This window comes from Epargyreus clarus, unplaced genomic scaffold, assembly GCF_041222505.1.
Source record: "Epargyreus clarus isolate Ecla_fem2 unplaced genomic scaffold, WU_Ecla_fem_2.2 ptg000008l, whole genome shotgun sequence".
In the NCBI taxonomy this organism is placed as follows: Eukaryota; Metazoa; Arthropoda; class Insecta; order Lepidoptera; family Hesperiidae; genus Epargyreus; species Epargyreus clarus.
Window position 1 is genome coordinate 2649424 of NW_027332216.1, and position 22533 is coordinate 2671956.

At 42.3% G+C, this 22533-nt stretch overlaps 1 protein-coding gene across 1 annotated transcript; it reads right to left on the reverse strand.

The window, feature by feature from the left end:
- Positions 1-135: 135 nt before the first annotated feature.
- Axn (protein axin) lies at positions 136-20883 on the reverse strand. The gene is made up of 16 exons (XM_073075602.1): positions 20647-20883; positions 19970-20051; positions 19530-19638; positions 18984-19092; positions 18170-18318; positions 17010-17124; positions 16350-16472; positions 15550-15695; positions 13668-13805; positions 12638-12746; positions 12009-12152; positions 11679-11784; positions 11243-11429; positions 8170-8352; positions 5260-5436; positions 136-4774 (listed from the first exon to the last, which is right to left on the reverse strand). The coding sequence occupies exons 1-16, from the start codon at positions 20758-20760 to the stop codon at positions 4648-4650; spliced, it is 2118 nt and encodes a 705-aa protein (XP_072931703.1). The 5' UTR covers positions 20761-20883; the 3' UTR covers positions 136-4647.
- Between the last annotated feature and the right edge of the window lie 1650 nt (positions 20884-22533).

A 22533-nucleotide genomic window follows, 5' to 3' on the forward strand; every position in this document is an offset into this window, starting at 1 on the left:
ATATTAAAACCTTCTTTTTTTAACTTCACTTTGGTATTTGTTTACGTATTGGCCCATACGACTTCCTAGTTCTGACACAATCCGCTAGGGGCGCTGATTGATTGAAATTAAGACAGGATAAATAAAATACAGGAAGATATGGCACAGTTCCAGTTTATTTTTTATGATACATGTGCTAGATAAAAAAATAATACAGTCCGATTAGTAAAACTCTTTTACTATAGAAGGCGGCGCTGGGCCGCCGCGACGTCGTTGCAGATAATACTAGTCATTATTTATTACAATTGTTACTTCACCATCATGCCACATTCGTATACACTCTAAAATTGGAAAACATTATATTTTATCATATTTTTCAACAAGCAATTTTAACTTCGACATATTTTGAGCCCTTGTGGACTTTTTGGTACAATATTCTCATTATAAGGTACTTTGAGACGCTATAATGTACTGAAAGTGCCTTACGCTTTTATTTAAAAACGATATAGTTCATCTATTTATACACATTCGCTGTGACCGGCTCGGCCACTTCCCGTCACACTGACAATCTCCCATGGACACAGTTCTACAACGTCTCAGACTAAAGAGTACATTCTGAAGGACATAAGTATTATCAAGATTCAAGGATAGGATATAAGTAACATTGGTAATTTAGAAATACCCTGGGGATTATAACAACAAAGTACACTTGAATTCATGGCTTGATAAATAGTCAAACATCTCTCTAACAAAAACATTCATAAACAAATTAAATAACATAACAAGATAAAATAACTCGGCGGTTTACTTCTTTTATGTAAGAAGCATTTGCGCTAATAAAATTGTATAAACTAGAAATCTGCATACAAAACAGGGCCAGGGCAATATGTAAAAAAGGAAGACTTAAGAAGGCAAAGAGCCTTAATGGAAATATTTAGATGCATCGAGTCTGAGACAACCCTGAAAAGCGGGGCTCGATCGAAGCCATGTGCGTATTAGAAATATATCGACGCTTACTTAAACGATGGAGGAAATGATTGTGCGAAACCCACATATTTAAGAGTTCCCCAGACACTCTCAAGGGTATGAGAAGTCCACCAATTGCACTTGGCCAGCGTGATGGACTATGGCCTGAATCCTCTCATTCATAGCGAAGACCCGTGCCCAGCAGTGGGAACGCATGGGTTAATGATGATGAAGTCTGAGACGCCCGCAGAATTTAGGATACGCGCATCCACAACGCAACCCTAGGCAATAAATAAAAATAATTAAATAATTAAAAAATAAAGAGTTCGAATCGAAGTAGCATTATATCTATATTTACAGTTGTTAACTTACATCTAATAGAAGCATCAACTATGTAAATTTTATCAACATTGAAGGCACATGTTTACGCACCCTATTCTCAATATTGTGCAATATTAGGTGCACTCGTCTCGCTGGCAACACTCCCATCGTATTCATACTGTGGACCGGACGCGATAACTAAATTACGTCTTACAATATGTGAAATAAGTACTATTACGGGAAAGCTCGCGCGCCGCCGCGCTCGCAGACTAGTCATTGTCACTTCAAATTATATTAGGGAACTCAGTCTGACAATCGATAATCTAACATCTCGGTAGAAAATGATGCTGGCACCGACGCGCCGTTTGCTAAAACGCTGTATAAAACAACGAACAATTTCGAATATTTCAAAATGATAATTTCCGAGCAGTTTCAGCAAACGCCACGTCGGTGCGAGCGGTCACTATATACAATGACTGGTGATAACAAAACAGAAGCTTATTCTATTTCGCTAAGTAGACCTATTCACAGCTGCAGAACGGAAATCATATTTACTGTCCACTTAATATACATTATTTCATTAGATTATTTAACTTTATTGCTAGTGATAATTGATTGAGATCCCATCATGCATTGGAAGATTTTTTTCACTATTATACACAAATTTGGATTTAACATACGATTGGAAAAAGAAAATACTGTTTGTTGTTACTTTAACTATATAAATATATGATTGTTGTTGATTTTAACAATCAATATGTAAAGAGTAAATCACTAGTTTTCGATGTAGTTTTCTTTTAATGTTACATAAATTTCAGTGGCTATCTTGTCCTGAACAATCAGTATCTTCTCAATCGAATCGTAAATTTCATATTAACAATTGATCAAATACAATTAAAAAACCACCACTCTTAACGAAGAAATAATTATTTTAACAGAACACGTCACATTAAATCTAGGGTATTAATTTAAAAATATACAAACTAAGCAGTCATTCAAGTAACACTAGGAATATTAGAAACAAAATCCTTGCATACCGTAATAAAAATATTACTTTAAAAAATATCGTACAGTAGTAAGCGTACTCAACTAGCTCAGAGTAAAAAAAATATTAAAAATAAAAAAGCTAAAAGAGTCGTTGAGGAACCGATTTTTTATTTTACATTGTCCATTTTTTTTATAATTATTGCAATTACTCCTAACATAGTTTTAATAAATAATTTACAATATGTCTAGAGGTCGCCCTGTCTGCGTCACGACACGTATTCACTAATATAATATAATACAACAATAACATTTACATGTACTTGTAATATACCTAACTATTGAAGTATTAAAACGAAAATTTGATTTATTTAAGTAAAATTGTTTATTTAAAAATAATAGACAGCATCTGCAGGTCAACGTTCTTGCGCAACGGACACAAATGGCAAGTATATAAATGCAAAAAGTATATCAATACTTTAGGATACGAAAGCTTAGTTTCTAAAGTTTAAACACCTACGTACTTCGAGTACTTTTTACTTTTACTTAAGTACTTCGTACTCAGCTACTTCTTATAACCGGACTATTTTCAAAACTCCGATATCAGCATTGTATTATCTTTCGGATCATAAAATATTCTTACACTTAATAACCGCACACGTAAAAAATGACTAACACTTGCCAGTGTTATAGATATCATTCGTAATTTAATAACCATATAACATTTTATACGTTGAAGCTTGCTGTCGCCCATGGAATCTGTAGCGATCTTCACATAGAAAAGGGATTCTACGCGAAGTCGATTACAGATACGTTGCCACTTCTGAAAAGTCAGCTTCCACACACTTCCACCGATCACTGGTTGTACCTATGAGCTTTCTACGGTGTTTTATTGGAATATCCAAAAGTGTAAAGCATTTCTCTACGTTGCCATTCTCAAAGCTGTTATTTGTCCATTCAATGCTGAATTCAAATAAAAAAATAGGAACAATAATATACGGGCACTAAGTAAACTGGAGTTCATAACTGGATATTGTCTATTCATTAATTACATTTTTACAATCAGTCATTAGATGTGTCAACATAGGATAGCAGAAAAAAATAATCTTGTCACGACACGTTTAGGCTTAGAGAACTAATGTTTTGAAATATAAAAATATCATCTATTATTTACAGTTATATGTATAGAGCGAAATTTGAATATTACAATAGAAAAATCCGCAGCTTACCACCTAGGTAATATTTAATTTTAACCTAAACTTACGTACACATGTACTGGCAAAGATTGTAGTATTGACGGTTTCAAAGCGATCGAATTATTGTTATAATTTCATTTGAATCGAATCACAATATCATAATATATAACAATTACTAAAATAAATAACAATTGTTAAAAATAATTCGCCAATCTTAAATATGAAATAACGAATTGAATTACTTTCATTTGCAGGATCATTTTATACGCACCTAATAGTGAAAATAGAGGACTATTAATATAATAATAGTTCACGATAGATTAATTATTTTTCTAGTACAATTTCAAAGGAAATGTGTCAACAATCCGATCGCAGCGATGACACTGGGTACCTATGTTATTGACGTTAGTGCAAACAGGGCGACGAGTTACTCGATTTCTATACTAGTGCGCGGTTCCTAGTTACCGCTTCGGCTGCATGGCGTTGCTTCAAGTGTTAGGGACAACGCTCACTGGCGACAACGGCTTCGTTCACTGCAGTTCCCTTAACCAATGGTTTATAGGCATGCTTTTGACTGTCCTGATAGTAAATTAATTGAGACCTGGAGGATGGATCTTTACAGGTGCAATCACGGTCGGTACATCATTGCATAAGAGCAAGTCGGCAGTAGTATTTTCATTACCTACATACATGTCGTAAACCTGAGGGCAGCGTTGGTGTTTAGATAGCATTGGTCGGCCAATCAAACTGGTGATAATTTAGTTACAATAATTGATAGCTGCCTCAATCAGAAAATACTGAAGATAGTCAACCGGCAATTATAGGTTCGCAGCTAACATTAGTCGACCAATCAAACCGGCGTTGATCAGATGAAGTATTCGTGAGCCAACGCATTCAGATACTGGCTGTAATCAGGAATCGACTGGCAACTGTAGATATCCAGGTAAAATTGGTTGATCAATCAAATCGTTGTTAAAATGGCAGTGATTGGTATCTATCTCACTTGCTATACATTGGAGGACATAGCCAGCTAGTGGATAGATGGAGAGCTTACACCTTCACACATTGTAGGTGGTAAAAGGCAGCCAGCAGCAGACCGTTGATAGACCTTATATTTTCACACACCGGAGGTGGTAAAAGACAGCCAGTAGATGATGGACAGCTTACACCGTCAGCAGTGCGTCATTGCCCCGCAGTGTGTTCACTCGATGCTCTTAACACGCGCCATGACCTTCCCCTCGAACATGGGCAGCGTGTCGCCGTCGCTGCTCACCTCCTCCTGGATCACCGTGTTGTCCAGATCCGCGCACTCCGTTTTGAAGAAATATCTAAAGACAATACATTTATTGAAACCTTTTTTTATAGTTAAATTATAGTAATACTATTGCCACACTTATTTCTATGCTAGAAGTGTAGATTATTGCTGTTCTGAATTGAAAAGTGTGGTAAGGAAGAGAGAAATAAGAATGAGGCGCGTTGGAGCTTCTCACGTTACTTCTCACCTCTTCTTGCGTTAACAAATGATATTCGTAGCAGCTACTTATTTCTCTTTTTGCTTCACTTCTTAGGGATAAAAACTAAAAGTAAGACTCAATTCCTATTTGGATTTAATTCCAGAAGTCCTTGGGGGACAATAATCACTTACACGTCAAATGAACTGCATGATTTTTCGGTCAACTTTGCTAACCTTTTGAGTACCTAAATCAAGCCACAATTGGAAATATAAGCGTAACAAAAAAAATGTGAATCAAACTCATTTTTCTTCATTTAACATCCTTTTCATCACAAAGACCACCTGTTATGTCATAGTTACCTATAGTTGCCCTTCCTGGGCAGGTAGTCCTTGAAGACGCGCAGCGTGAGCGGCGCGGCGGGCACCTTGAACCGGTACGGCACGCTCTCGTCCAGGAAGCTCACCACCACCACCGTGTGCGCCGCCTCGCCGCCGCCGCCGCCGCTCGTGCTGCTCGACTTGCTGCCGCCGCCGCCGCTGCCAAACAAGTGTTTAATATTATAGACCAGGGTCGATAATTTTAAAAACCAATTAAAATCGTAGTAGGATGAAACCCATTAGAAAAGGACGGGAATATTATAAAAATGAAGGGAAAAATAATTTACGGGCGATCTGAGGTCGGGGAGGGGATGGGGGTGAGTCTTTAAGGGTAAAAAACGGTTTTTCTCGATTTCCGGCAAAACTAAAAGTCCTATCGAAAAAAGTCAAATGGCAAAGTTGTAGGTAATAAAAAGATCTAAAACTTTTGTATTTACACTTTTTTCACATAACCTCAAAATTTATGTGAAAAATTCAAAAAACCAAGTTTTTGGTTTTTTATTTTTATCTTTTACAAAAAAATTTTTTTTTTAACGAAATTTGGCGAAAACTTACCTTTTTATGTCCCAAATACGCTGTAATTTATTTGATTAAAAATATTTATTTTTTCACCTTATTTTGAATTAATATCGAAAAAACACCCTAATTTTCAATCGAAAACTCACCCGTCAAAATATCAGCTTTTTTCAAAAAGTTGGTATGTTTTCTGTTCGTTGAAATCTCTACTTTTTGATGGTGAAAAAAAAATATATGTTACTATAGTAAATCTTCTCAGAAAATGCAAAAAATAAAAAAAAACTCGAATTCGAAATTTGGATTTGAATTTGAAATTTGGAAGTGCTGGATACCACTAAACGACTCAAAGCTGCTTTTTTTATTTCATACACTTGCTTATCATCTGCCTTATTGCAGATGATACAAACAGATTCATCCATACTGATAATCTGAAAAGACAGAATCGAATTAATAATGCCTTCACTATTTTATCGTGAATATACCCCCATAAAAAAAATATATTAAAGAAATAAATGTCAAAATGTCTAAAAAATATATTAAAAATCTATTTAAAATGTATAAATATATAAAAAATATGTATAGTAAATATATTTTTAATAACTAACTTTTACTATATCTGAAATATATTTGAAATGTAAAAAATATGTATGAAAATCGGCCAAAAGTTTGTTATTACAAATATATTTATGATATATATTTTTTTATATTTTTTATAGATTTTTAATATATTTTTTAGACATTTTGACATTTATTTCTTTAATATATTTTTTTTATGGGGGTATATTCACGATAAAATAGTGAAGGCATTATTAATTCGATTCTGTCTTTTCAGATTATCAGTATGGATGAATCTGTTTGTATCATCTGCAATAAGGCAGATGATAAGCAAGTGTATGAAATAAAAAAAGCAGCTTTGAGTCGTTTAGTGGTATCCAGCACTTCCAAATTTCAAATTCAAATCCAAATTTCGAATTCGAGTTTTTTTTTTATTTTTTGCATTTTCTGAGAAGATTTACTATAGTAACATATATTTTTTTTTTCACCATCAAAAAGTAGAGATTTCAACGAACAGAAAACATACCAACTTTTTGAAAAAAGCTGATATTTTGACGGGTGATTTTTCGATTGAAAATTAGGGTTTTTTTTCGATATTAATTCAAAATAAGGTGAAAAAATAAATATTTTTAATCAAATAAATTACAGCGTATTTGGGACATAAAAAGGTAAGTTTTCGCCAAATTTCGTTAAAAAAAAAATTTTTTTGTATAAGATAAAAATAAAAAACCAAAAACTTGTTTTTTTGAATTTTTCACATAAATTTTGAGGTAATGTGAAAAAAGTGTAAATACAAAAGTTTTAGATCTTTTTATTACCTACAACTTTGCCATTTGACTTTTTTCGATAGGACTTTTAGTTTTGCCGGAAATCGAGAAAAACCGTTTTTTATCCTTAAAGACTCACCCCCATCCCCTCCCCGACCTCAGATCGCCCGTAAATTATTTTTCCCTTCATTTTTATAATATTCCCCTCCTTTTCTAATGGGTTTCATCCTACTACAATTTTATTTCACTTTTTATTATTTTTAAAGGCTTCTACCCTAGTCTATTAGTAGTACATAAAGTTACAGTTTAGCTATGCCGCTCTGAAATTGTTGCGAGGAGGTGTAGTCATACAATTTGCTATGGCGACGCGATTCATTTCTATATTCAGAACGGACTAGCAGTTTTACGCGGACTATAATTATGTAACATACAAAAAATAGAAAATTATGTTTAATCTTATCAGTATAATTCCATTAAAAATTAAAACGTTACCATTTGTCTTAATTTTTTTTTACAAAACAAAAACAAAAATCTAGGTAGTTTATAGTTTCATACGTTAAAACTTGTGTGATTTTTTAAAAAGTAAACAGTTTGTAAATATTTTTTTAAGAATCTCGTAAAACGATGTTGAAATCTTAAAAAATATTTTTGTACATTTTTTGTATGTATAATTTTCTACGTTAATTTTGGAAATAATCAAAGCGATTTTAATAGAACTGTCAAAGAAACACAAAAGGGAGTAATATAAATCGACCTTTATCATAAAAAATCTACAAGGTAATTAAAATTGAATATGTACAGCTTACAATAGCATTAAGACTCGGTAAAGTATGTCCATTTTAAATATTTGTAACACATGAGAGGTAATTTAATAAATCTCTTCCTTAGTCGAATCATCAAACGTTCATACATACACGAAGGCACAGTCAAAGGTACATTTACATTTTTAGTTGCAGCACTTTATTTACTGGTACTTCGTTTTATTTCCGCTTTGCATTACAAAGTTTTTATACGTAAAATTTGTTATGACTAAAGTTATTATTATTGTTATTACCGGTTCCTGGCGGCGAGCTTGTCGCGCCGCCGCTCGTCGCGCTCGGCGGAGGAGGCGCGCAGCCGCTCGAGGCGCTCCGAGCCCTCCGCCACCCACTGCAGCACGCGCGGCTCCGTGCTCGCCTCGCTCACCACCGACACGCCGCTGTCCGTCAGCTCCGTCACCGTCTTCTTTGAAGATGATCTGTAACACACGCTGGTATGGTAAATAATAAGTAAATAAGGCATACATATTTTTTTATTGAATATACATTACGAAACATAAAAAAAAAACAAATGAATTACATAAACGATACGTACATGCGCTGTGTCTCTGCACGTGTTTTATTACGTGTTCCTGTTCGTAAAATGTATAGATTCATATTCGTAGATAAGAAAACGTCGTATTTCGTCTGCGTGTGTGCTCAAGAATTGTTAACCACCCTAGCCGGCGTACAGCGCGGCGGTGACGTACCTGCGCGTGAGCGAGTGCGGGTGGTATGCGTGGTGCGCGTGGTGCGCGTGGTGGTCGGGCGGCGCGTCGCAGTGGCCGGAGTCGGCGGAGAGCGCGGAGGGCGCGCGGCGGTGACGTACCTGCGCGTGAGCGAGTGCGGGTGGTGCGCGTGGTGCGCGTGGTGCGCGTGGTGGTCGGGCGGCGCGTCGCAGTGGCCGGAGTCGGCGGAGAGCGCGGAGGGCGCGCGACGGTGACGTACCTGCGCGTGAGCGAGTGCGGGTGGTGCGCGTGGTGCGCGTGGTGGTCGGGCGGCGCGTCGCAGTGGCCGGAGTCGGCGGAGAGCGCGGAGGGCGCGCGGCGGTGACGTACCTGCGCGTGAGCGAGTGCGGGTGGTGCGCGTGGTGCGCGTGGTGCGCGTGGTGGTCGGGCGGCGCGTCGCAGTGGCCGGAGTCGGCGGAGAGCGCGGAGGGCGCGCGACGGTGACGTACCTGCGCGTGAGCGAGTGCGGGTGGTGCGCGTGGTGCGCGTGGTGCGCGTGGTGGTCGGGCGGCGCGTCGCAGTGGCCGGAGTCGGCGGAGAGCGCGGAGGGCGCGCGACGGTGACGTACCTGCGCGTGAGCGAGTGCGGGTGGTGCGCGTGGTGCGCGTGGTGGTCGGGCGGCGCGTCGCAGTGGCCGGAGTCGGCGGAGAGCGCGGAGGGCGCGCGGCGGTGACGTACCTGCGCGTGAGCGAGTGCGGGTGGTGCGCGTGGTGCGCGTGGTGGTCGGGCGGCGCGTCGCAGTGGCCGGAGTCGGCGGAGAGCGCGGAGGGCGCGCGGCGGTGACGTACCTGCGCGTGAGCGAGTGCGGGTGGTGCGCGTGGTGCGCGTGGTGCGCGTGGTGGTCGGGCGGCGCGTCGCAGTGGCCGGAGTCGGCGGAGAGCGCGGAGGGCGCGCGGCGGTGACGTACCTGCGCGTGAGCGAGTGCGGGTGGTGCGCGTGGTGCGCGTGGTGCGCGTGGTGGTCGGGCGGCGCGTCGCAGTGGCCGGAGTCGGCGGAGAGCGCGGAGGGCGCGCGACGGTGACGTACCTGCGCGTGAGCGAGTGCGGGTGGTGCGCGTGGTGCGCGTGGTGGTCGGGCGGCGCGTCGCAGTGGCCGGAGTCGGCGGAGAGCGCGGAGGGCGCGCGGCGGTGACGTACCTGCGCGTGAGCGAGTGCGGGTGGTGCGCGTGGTGCGCGTGGTGGTCGGGCGGCGCGTCGCAGTGGCCGGAGTCGGCGGAGAGCGCGGAGGGCGCGCGGCGGTGACGTACCTGCGCGTGAGCGAGTGCGGGTGGTGCGCGTGGTGCGCGTGGTGGTCGGGCGGCGCGTCGCAGTGGCCGGAGTCGGCGGAGAGCGCGGAGGGCGCGCGGCGGTGACGTACCTGCGCGTGAGCGAGTGCGGGTGGTGCGCGTGGTGCGCGTGGTGCGCGTGGTGGTCGGGCGGCGCGTCGCAGTGGCCGGAGTCGGCGGAGAGCGCGGAGGGCGCGCGACGGTGACGTACCTGCGCGTGAGCGAGTGCGGGTGGTGCGCGTGGTGCGCGTGGTGGTCGGGCGGCGCGTCGCAGTGGCCGGAGTCGGCGGAGAGCGCGGAGGGCGCGCGGCGGTGACGTACCTGCGCGTGAGCGAGTGCGGGTGGTGCGCGTGGTGCGCGTGGTGCGCGTGGTGGTCGGGCGGCGCGTCGCAGTGGCCGGAGTCGGCGGAGAGCGCGGAGGGCGCGCGACGGTGACGTACCTGCGCGTGAGCGAGTGCGGGTGGTGCGCGTGGTGCGCGTGGTGGTCGGGCGGCGCGTCGCAGTGGCCGGAGTCGGCGGAGAGCGCGGAGGGCGCGCGGCGGTGACGTACCTGCGCGTGAGCGAGTGCGGGTGGTGCGCGTGGTGCGCGTGGTGGTCGGGCGGCGCGTCGCAGTGGCCGGAGTCGGCGGAGAGCGCGGAGGGCGCGCGGCGGTGACGTACCTGCGCGTGAGCGAGTGCGGGTGGTGCGCGTGGTGCGCGTGGTGGTCGGGCGGCGCGTCGCAGTGGCCGGAGTCGGCGGAGAGCGCGGAGGGCGCGCGGCGGTGACGTACCTGCGCGTGAGCGAGTGCGGGTGGTGCGCGTGGTGCGCGTGGTGGTCGGGCGGCGCGTCGCAGTGGCCGGAGTCGGCGGAGAGCGCGGAGGGCGCGCGGCGGTGACGTACCTGCGCGTGAGCGAGTGCGGGTGGTGCGGGTGGTGCGCGTGGTGCGCGTGGTGGTCGGGCGGCGCGTCGCAGTGGCCGGAGTCGGCGGAGAGCGCGGAGGGCGCGCGGCGGTGACGTACCTGCGCGTGAGCGAGTGCGGGTGGTGCGCGTGGTGCGCGTGGTGGTCGGGCGGCGCGTCGCAGTGGCCGGAGTCGGCGGAGAGCGCGGAGGGCGCGCGGCGGTGACGTACCTGCGCGTGAGCGAGTGCGGGTGGTGCGCGTGGTGCGCGTGGTGCGCGTGGTGGTCGGGCGGCGCGTCGCAGTGGCCGGAGTCGGCGGAGAGCGCGGAGGGCGCGCGGCGGTGACGTACCTGCGCGTGAGCGAGTGCGGGTGGTGCGCGTGGTGCGCGTGGTGGTCGGGCGGCGCGTCGCAGTGGCCGGAGTCGGCGGAGAGCGCGGAGGGCGCGCGGCGGTGACGTACCTGCGCGTGAGCGAGTGCGGGTGGTGCGCGTGGTGGTCGGGCGGCGCGTCGCAGTGGCCGGAGTCGGCGGAGAGCGCGGAGGGCGCGCGGCGGGCGGCGTGCGCGGCGTGGCGGGCGCGCGCGCGGCGGCCGCCCGGCGGGGACGCGCCCGGCGTGCGCTCCGACCACACGCGCGACACGTGCTGATCTGCAGGGGGGACACACACATACACCTTAATATTTATCTTGACATTTGTTTTAAGGTTATGCACTTCAATATTTTATAGAAATTTAGAAAAACAATAGAATCCATAGATATAGGTGCGCTCACGCGCATATTTGCATACACACACCTCTGGAAGCGATGATGATTTTTTTAAGAATACAAAAAAACGAGCATGCGGATTGCATGCCTCCTAATAATGAAATGGTCATATGATAGACTAATATAGTTTACCGAGTATATCCTGGTCGTTGTCGTCATCGAGCTGCAGCTTTTCCCGGATGGCGGCGGCCACCAGTTGCGGCGGCAGCGCCTGCGTTGACGCGTCCTCGCCGTCGCCCTGAAATTGAAAAATTTATAATAAGAATAGTGGTAAAGTCTTAAAGAAGCTTCACAAAGAGGTAATAAAATTATTAAATGTAACTAATGTAACTTTTAATCTAATCAATACAAACAACCCAGCTATACAAAAACCGCCAAACAAACACCAACCCGTGACTATTGACTAACGCGAACTCCAACGTCACATCTTACTACTACACGTGGCCAATAGTTTCTGGTTACCTCCGCGAGGCGTCGCTCGAGGCGCTCCTTGGCGTCCTGGTCGCGGCGCACGCGCTCGAGGCGCTCGATGAGCAGCGGCGCGAACTCCGCCGGCGGCAGCACGCGCAGCTGCTCCGCCTGCACCCGCTGCGTGCGAGGGATCATCTGGGGAAGGAAATAAACAATCAATAATTTGAAGATGGTAGTTTTGTGGTTCGCATCTGACGCCACCACCGCCACACCTATGTCTGCCTAACAACAGTAGCGTTAAGCGCTGTTGTGTTCTGAATTGAAGGGTGCGGTAAGGGAGACATACTTATCCGAGGCACTCCAGCTTATTCTTCAAGGGTTGCAACATATTTGTGGCCAACTTCAGACAAGAAACTAATGTTATCTAGGGTTGATTATAGGTGTCTACAGGCGGTAGTAGCAACTTAAAATGAAATGAACTGCATGTTTGTTTACTACTTCATACATATTAAAAACAAAAATAAATTTCTATTTAGAGTTCATCAACCTGGTGTAATAGCACTTTTTCAGTATTGTACTTTTATTTAAAACCTTTTGCATCCCACACTCCAAATCATTAACTTTGCATATAAATGCAACCCTCTAAATCGTGTCCTGCATAGTGTAGTGGTGTGACGTACCATGGCGGTGTCCTGCTCGCGGTTGATGACGGCGTGGCGGTCGACGCCGTGCAGCCGCCGCGCCCGCGGCTCGCGCGCCTCGCGGCTGCCGCGCATCGACATACCGTCTCTGTACACACAAACGTACTTTATAAACAGACTGTACACTTTTTATTTCTACCTGCAAGTTATTTTTTAATTTATGTCTTTATAGTCAAAATATGCAAATTATTAAGTACTATAATTATATGAATCCTAGTGCCAATCAACGGAATTTAAACAAATTCGTCGCAACAGTAAATTTGGTAATCATTCAATTTTAAATATATTGGTACAATCGTTTTTACAATATTTTTTGTATAAAAACGATAGGTAAGTGTAATTAATGATTGGTACAATAATAGGTATAGGTATAAGAAAATGAGTATATGCAAGTGTTTCTTAAATTTGAGACGAATATTGACAATGAATGTGCTATTAGTAAAAATTGTTTAAAGAAAGCAAGGGGTTCAGCCTAGGGCAACTAAAAATGAAATTAAAACTAAAAATATCTATACTTACACACTACAGCTACAGGGATAACTACACATGAATTGCTCTAGTAAAACCTAAAATCTAACACTCAATATAAAGTATATACGTACCTTTTTTTGATGGATTGTTAATTATTATTCTAACATGTGATAAAAATCTAGCAAGAGTTTACAATGAGTGAGGACACATCCTATCCTTTTTCAATAATATAATGACTCTAATCCACATAACTCAACCCTTTCATAAAGTTTATTTGATATTTAAAGAGTATGATAGAGAAAACATACTTCATCTAACTCCATCTTTTGGAAAGGGGAAGCATCTGTGAATAACTTTGTATAACGAAACTTCGCACGGGGAGCAGAGTACATACCTGTTTGCCGTAAAATCGTACTATGATCATAATCAAATGAGCATGAAACGGACTCCTGGGTCACTTGTTGTCTCCATCGACGCTATAATCTGTTCAAAGATAGACACCCGGGGGTATTAGCCCCCTGTCGTGCCGCGTACTCACAGCGAGCTGCCGGAGAGCGACACGGCGTCGCTGTCGGTGCGGCCGGAGCTGAGGCTGGCGCGCTCCGAGTCCTGGCGCGACGCCGGGCAGTAGCCGCCGTACGACACGTGCGCGCTGTACACCGAGCGCTTGCGGTGCCTGCTGCCGGCACGTGTGCGAGGGGGGTGGGGGGAGGTAACAGGGTAGGAAACGGGTTGACAAGTAGGACAGTAAGATCGCGGAAGAGCGGAGATCGAAAGGGTATCCGTGAAGGAATGGAGGTCGCAAAAGTATGGACAAGGCGCGGAAGTGCGGAAGTCGCAAAAAGGCACGCGATAAGGTGAAGGTCGCAAAGGTATACGCGAGGGACGGAGCGCGGAGTGAAATACGTTGTATGTATGCGTTACGTCGTTTACGTAATGTAATTTATTTGTTGTACAATAAAATTATTGGGAAATAAAGTTTAAAATTAAATTATGTGTAGTTGGTTTGTAGTTGACGTATTGGTAGAGTATTTTGTAGTAAATTAAAATAAAAGTAAAAAAATAACAGAAATAAAAAATATGTTTTAAAAAAAAAAGAGTGAAAATGTGATTGAAAAAAACAGGAATAGGAAAGGAAGCAATAAGGATAAAATAATAGTGGTGGTATTCGTGTATGGCGTGTATATTGCGTCGGGCGGCATGCAGGCGCGGGGCACAAACATGGGGGCAAACAATACACGGAACATGAGTCAAGCTGCCAGGAGAAACTGATTAACATTACGAAATAAAACGAGGCATTACGCTAGGGTATGGCTCATGCACTGCAGGGTCACTCGGTAACAAAAAAGTAAAATGCAATCTATGGATGGGTCACACAATGATTTTATATGTACTGATAAGTCAGTATTACAAATGGAATATTTTTGGAGTATTTTTGAGAATGACCAATCACGGTTCATTCAATGCTTGATTTCAATGCATTTCTTGAGCCAATTGTGTCCGTTGATATTCACATACTGACATATCTTATTAATTTTATTATCTACTGACCGACAATTTATTTTAATACTATATAATAAACTAGGCTAGTAATAAAAAAAGCAATTTAATATTATCTCATATGAGGACTACAACATTACCAACCGTGAGATGCGGTGACATATTTTTAATTATTATTTTGGCTTAGTATATTTAGTTAAAATTACTTTTATGTATATTCTGGTTGGTAATGTTCTTGTCATTCTAACTTGTTTGACGCAATAATTATTCATATCATTGACATTATCAAATAATTTAAAATTTGCTGTACTCTTCGATCACTAATAGAACTGTACTGTGATTTGTAAGTTGATATTTTCAATGATATAAAATCAATATCGTGTCGAAGTTTAGCTAAATATGATGATATTAGTATCTAATATGGGTCTTGAGTTTCAGTTTTAATTACAATTGTACAAGTGTAATTTTTCAGGAACAATTGAAGATAATTTGTGATGTTTGTTGAAACTTGATCATATAATAATAGAATAATTAACAACTTTGTTTTACACCAATTTTAAATGTTAATACAAATAAATGCTGCTACTAACTTATAGTTCATTTTGTTGTTCATTATTTTCATAGTACATTATTATAGTAATTTCTCTATTTCATTTAGTGTACTATTTTATTACACTAGTTACTAGTGTAATAGTGTTGCTTCCATTAATAATGTTTCGGCTAACATCTGACTCCAACTTCTTTTTTTAACTACGTCAACGTCATAAACGGACATCCTCATATTGTGTACCGTTAAGTGTAATTGGATATTTACTGAAGTATTTTTTACTTTCTTTCTTTTCTCATTATCCCTACAAGATCACACCGGTACAACCCACTCAAGAGTCCATACGCAACAGGGTAAGGTGTGCGCTACGTACGGCGCGGCGTCGATGTGCAGGCGGCGCGACTGCGTGGCGAGCAGCGCGCCGTGCGTGAGGCGCGCGGGCGCGGCGCCGCCCAGCTCCTGCCCCTCGTGCAGCGTGGCCAGCGCGCCGCCGCCGCTGCCCGCGCTGCCCAGAGACATCTGCGACACGACGAGAATTATTGCCATTATTATTAGAATAGGATATCTGTCATGTGAAGTATCCAAAAATGGTAGAACCCTCTGTGGATCTGTTACGCGGACCGGCGTTCCAGGGTTTTTAAAAAAAGGAATTTTACTGCTACACTTCAAAGAAAGGAACCTTCGGCACAACCACGCCTATAGAATTACGACCTAAGACTTAGCACGGGAAGCGTGAGTCTGTTATTATATACTACTATCAAAATGCTAACCGGGGAATGATCTAATTACTAGGCCCAGATGTAACAGTTCGACTCCAGCGCTCCACCGCTTTCTTGTAATAACAGCAGTGTTAAGCGGGGTTAATTACAGTTGTCCATGGGCAACAGAAGCCAATTATCAGGTAGACTGCATATGCTCACCTGTTACTCCTATATTATAGAAAAAATAGTTAACTACATTTTGTTCCCTCAATTGCATAGTGTATCTAAATTATAACACGACTTATTTTACGACGAATTTTTATTTTTTTATTACTGGTGAAGTGTTCATACTATTACACACATTTATAAAACTTTTCAAAAATTCATATAAAACAAACTTATACATACACATTCTAAAGGTAGATAAAATGTACAATAATATAATAAAATAGAATAACCGATCTCGTATTACCTCCCGTGCGTGCGGCTCGGTGTCGGGCGAGGAGAGCGGCTGCGTGGCGGCGCTCACGTACGACACGTACGCCTCCGACCGCAGGAACGCCTGGTACGTCGTCTCCGTGATCGCCAGCGTCACCTGACACACACCACACATACATAAACTTACGTAACTGATACTCGAACACATAGAAAAAGAAGATGGAACCGACTCTAGCGGCACCAGCGCAATAACGGAGACTCTAACATATCACGCTAAAAGGAATCTTCCGTAGATGGATGCTAGCAAAACCGTCGCAACTTTCCACCATACAGCAATAGGGTGTTCTAATTTAAAGAACGCCTAACAATATTTTTAAGCACCAACCTTGTGATTATAAATGTCGTAAGAAAAACAAAACCTTATACATGGTCACCAATAGATTAGTAGTAGAAGTAGCATAATACCCATAGTAATAATAAGTAACAAATAATAGTTATATACCCATTTGTATTGGATGACAGATTCGTTGTTTTACCTCAGAATTATTTTCAACGCCATGATTATCCAAGTATATTAAGCAGAATATAACAGCAAAAAAGAGCACACACTACTATGATTGATTAAAAGTTCTACCCCCTAAAAATGTTAAAGTATAGGAGACATCATGGCATTTTTGGCCAGTAGTGTACCAACCTCTTGCTCCATGCGATCGAAGATGGTCTTCTCGATGTTGGCGCCGTCCTTCAGACATTGCTTCACGTGCTGCTTCAGCTCCTCGGGCATCGCTAGCTGCGACTTGCGCAGGAATCTAACAACACACACAACAAATATGATTAGTAAAACTGTAAAATTACTTTGAGTGGTAGGTATGTAAGTATACTTATTGTTGATTGTAATTGTTCAATCTTTTGTCAACTGTAGGTGGGTAGAAGCAAATATCCACCAGAGTTGTCTCGCCAATGTCGCTTCGTGCGACCAGTCGTCGTCTTGCGCTCGGCGGGAGCCTACAGACGTTCTGTATGTGCCCTCTCGCTGCTCCTTACCACGTGGATTACCCTAGTGCCGCGTGTGCATTGTGAAGTGCAGAGACTACTCCTCGGGGAGATCAGGCCGTGCTTGCTTCCTCGAGCCCCGTGACAGCGCCGTGCGCGTCCCCCCTGACACGATTCGAGTCCGCAGACAGACTTGGAAGGCAAGGTTGGTGGTTTTTCTACTCATCTGCTGGGACGAGGATTGGGTCATACCTCTCACACTATACAGTCCACTTATATCATCCCGTGGGATTGCGTGGCCGTGCCCGCATACCTACACCCTCGCGGTCTGGCCTTCGAGCTGGTCCGCACAATACTTTTGGCCTTCGAGCCGGAAGTATAACCCTACAAACCCGTGCGGTCTGGCCTTCGAGCCGGATCGTACAGTAATTGTTAACAAAACATGTTAACAATATGATTATGGTACATTTATGAAGAGAGAGTGAGTAAGAGTATTACTTGATTACTCCAATGTGGACTACATAAAAGTAAAAATCTATTTTTTACTTGTGAAAAATTTCAACTGACAAACAACCTTCACTTCAATTGTATTTAAATATACGTAAAAGCAGGTAAAAATTGAAGTACATTAAATACACTTATATTTTTACTTTTTTAGACTTCTGAGTCTCAATACAGTGATTTCATTTTTTTTAAGTTACCATTTAAATCCCCAGGCATGTTAATGATTTTGTTTATAAATGTATAAGCAAGGGAAACTGATAACCATAAGCCAAATTGTTCTCATGTTGTTTCATGAAATATTCCTCTACTCTATGTAAGAATAAGACATGTTTAAGTAGAGATGTAAGAGTGACATACTTGTATATAGCGGAGACGACCTGTCGGATCTTGGCGGGCTCGGCCTCCTGGCGCAGGCCCTGCACGGCGAAGTAGAAGTTGAGCCGGTCCACGTGCAGCCCGCCCGCGCCGCCCACGAACTTGCGGAACAGGCGCACTCCCTCCGCGTCCTGAATTTAATCATTCATTTGTAACAAGCATATAGGAAAAAAAGTAGTGATAGCCTAGGGGTACGTGGCTCAAATCCAAGGCGCGCATCTCTGATTTTTCTAAATTATGTGCGTATTAGAAATTTATTATCACTTGCTAAAACGGTGAAGGATAACATAGTGAGGAAACCTGCATACTTGAGATTTATAAAAAAAAAATTCAAAGGTATGTGAAGTCTACCAATTCGCACTTGGCCAGCGCGGTGAACTATGGCCTAATCCTTTTCATTCTGAGAGGAGACCTGTGCCCAGCAGGGACGATAATAAGTTGATGATGAATGATGATGATGAAGCACGTAGAAGACGGATCCAACATTATTTTTATTTGTCCTACGATAGGGGTGTACCCCTCCGAGAGGGATTTAGACTACAGCCTACCAAGCCCGCGTAGTGCGTAATGTCTACCAATACCTTTCAGAACTTTTTAAGAACTCTGAAAAGTGTAGGTTTTCTCACGATATTTTCACCTTCACAGAAATTATTGGTCATACTAAACATATTTAAAAAAAATATTTCAGTAAAAATGTAATCAACATAAATTCATTGAATTCAGATATGCATAATAATAGTAGAAGATTGTACAAATAAGGTGAATAAGATTGTTTTAAATGGAATGTGTACATTACCTCGAGCAGGTGGTGCAGCGTGCGCGCCCAGCGCACGTAGGGCGGGCTGGCGGGCGAGCGCGCCGAGCTGCCCGACGAGCCCTCCGTCTCCGACCGCCATGCCGACGCCCTGCAAGGGAGGAAACTTATATTGTGCCTTAACAGATTTTTTTTGTAATGTGTTTTTAAATCTGGTTTTACATTTAAATTAGCGAATCTATGCATGTTGTTCGATAATTAATAACTATGTTCATTATTTAGAGAGGTTGTTAAAACGCACGTAAATATATAAATAATGTTAGCTTTTTCTTAACTGTACGTAAGGCTTAAACAGTGGTGTGCAGATTGTTGATAAATATTCACGTACTTTATTATGTTTGATCATCTCAAAAATGTTATCGCATAATTCAAACTCCAGAAGGTAAGTGCCCACCGCCTATTTCCAAACTAAACTCATAACAAACTGATGAAATAATCCACATCGACATGAATGTGTGAGCTTATGAGTAGCTTATTCAAAAAACGCGTTTAAAGTGGTATGGAAATAAAATGAAAGTAGGCACTAACTTGGAGAGATGTGGGTGTGCGAACACATGTCGGCCCGACTGGGACTTGCTCTTCTCCTCCCCCGGTGCTGGCGGCAGCGACGACCTGTCGGCAAGCTTGTGCTCCCAACCTGGGGAACAATATAAGCATTAGTATAAGATTAAGCATTGCCCATGACTCTGTTTTAACCGATGAGTGATGACTAATATTATAGTAGTGATTTTGGCAAAGGCAACTAAAAATAAAGTATAAGTAACTATTAAATAATGAATTTTATAAGTTTATCTTTAAATCTTTAAAATCTACTTTTTCTTCAAAAATAATAATATCAGCTTATGAAATTGTTATTCGTAAATTTACTTTTTTACACCACACAAAATAGGAAATATTTTTAACACATTACATAGAAGTGTTAATAAAATTCACGAATTCATGTACAACTTTTTTTTTTAAACTCATACCTTGCGGGTGGCCGCCTATAGGAGTGTGGCTCATGGCGCACAGGCCCTGCTCCCACCCGCGCGCTGCATGGCGAGACACCACCTGAAACACAAAACATACATTTCATCTTTCCATAGTTGTATATGAAAGTAGCAAATGGAAACCTGTAAATTTATTGGTATAAAACTTGAACATCTATGGGTAACAACCACATCAACTAAAGGAAACAACAAAGAGGAATTAGTTATAATTAAGGTTGGTTATAGATGCATTGATAGTCCTAACTTACTTGGAGAACTGCTACTACTGCTACCACAGACATGTAACTAAATATCTGTGACTGCTACCATATAGGTGTGGCACAAGAAGCCCAAAATTCAGATATTTGTTATGTAATAACTTACTAGATATAAAGGGAACTTCAACTCTGCATCAACCAAAATTATTATTTGTTATATCATAGTAAAAATATGTTAATGTACAAAAAATCATAATATTTTATTATTATAATTGTTCCTATCATAATGGTATTTAGTAAATGAAGTACTCTAATATTTAATATATGACAAAACCAATGAACAGTAAACTGAAATAGAATTACTCTTGAAACGGACTGAATAGGAACAAACAAAGAACAAAAAAAACTTTTGTAAAACACCGTAACTGCACAGTGCAAAATACGTCTTTTTTAACTTACCTTGACTTTAGCACACATTAGGCCACAAATATGTATTATTGAACACAAAAGAATGCAACTGATCACCCTTATAACAGTAAATATGAACCAAAAAGCACACTCCGCCTGCTCCATGTTTGATGCGCAGCAGAAAGCATCAAGCCACCAAAAAAATCAATACGGCAAACAATAAGGATCACATACAGCATTACATCTAATTCTGTGGGTTGGAAAGAGAGAGCAGACAAAAAATGAGGCAGCGGCTCCAAAGTCAAGAGTCTCCATCGATCGGCGTCGGATGAAAGCATCATAACTCAATAGACGCAATACACAATTTCATTCCGGAGTATTAATATCTCAAATTAATCCATTATAAGGGTTTAATAAAATAAGGATCATGTTTCATATTTCTCCCCGCATTATATCTCTGATATTTCTTCCCCGCACAAAAACTCACAAACTGTTAAGCAAACATTCCCATAAAACTCCACAAAAACTTCACCTTTTCTGTCCATAATAGGCTCATGTCATAACTGATTATATCATAACTTCACAGTTCAATAAACAAGATGCAAAAAAATCACAAAGAAAAAAGCTATGAAAGACCTTACCAAACTCATTGTTTGCACAAACAATACACCCAAAGGTAATACACCGGGTAATGGAATTATAGTGAATATTATAATATCGGATAATAATATTTTTTATAGAGAAATTAATATTACGATGAACACGGCTGCGCAACTCAATGTCAGTTGTACGAGTGAAGGAGCTGGAGTTGGACGCTCGCACAATGGCAGTCGATTGAACACGGTTACAACCCCTATACAGTGGAGCTTGTACTTGTGATGGGGTTTATAATAAGTATGGAATCAATAACTTGGCTTGGCAGCCACGCAAGCTAAAGCAATTATGAATAATTTTACATGCATGTCTCACTTAATATTATCATTCTATGGTCTATAAGTACAAACACTTAATAATATAATTTTTTTACATAATATTAAACAATATATTCTTTGTTGTTTTTCATATAACAAAAAAAAACACTAATGTAACTAAAAATTACATAACAGAAGGAACATTCACACTGTAAGCAGGAACAATACAAATAGACACTTACATCTCATTCAAACTTTAGACGATTTTCGCGGCAAATCAAACACTTCGATAGAACGTGACGTTCGAAAACACAGGAAACAAGTTGTAAACAATGACAAAGGCCGCCAAACGTCCGGCGAACGAAAAATTAGGCGTGAGATTTTACTTTAATATTTAATTACAACGCGACGCCTAGCCTCACGTTACAGAGCAGCGGTCGAGACGGCCCCGGAGATGTAAACACTGGAACCGTACTCCGAAACCCGGAAGGATCGTATTTATGGAACATTAATGAGTGAAACACTATACCATAATTGATACACTCACTTGTTACTGAAATTCGGTGAGCCGTGGCCGAATAGATATGGGAGACGTGTACCGTGAAAAGTTTCTCGTAAATAAATAATAGATTAGCTTGGATCGGATAGGTTTTGTATACAACAGCGACAGCGACACGAGTTTGACACTTCGGCTTCGGACGTGACATTAGGGACAGCTCACGGCGTGTTGACAAGTGACAAACCGCCTACGCTTTAGTCAACGCCATCTAGCGACTACACCGGCGAGTTAGCTCGAGCAAAACGCGAACTGAGTGCGAACTGATTTGCATAGTATTTAGTAGCCGTCACCAGATGACGGCACCAGTAAAGAAATTGCAAATACTTTCGGCGGGAAAATGTCTCGTTTATTTTTTTCCTACACTTGTCAAAGAAAATTTTACTAGAAAAGACTAAAAAAAGAAATACAAAAATACTTCTGTATTACGTGTGTTAAGTGTTTTTTCTGTTTCTCGAAACATAGTTCAAG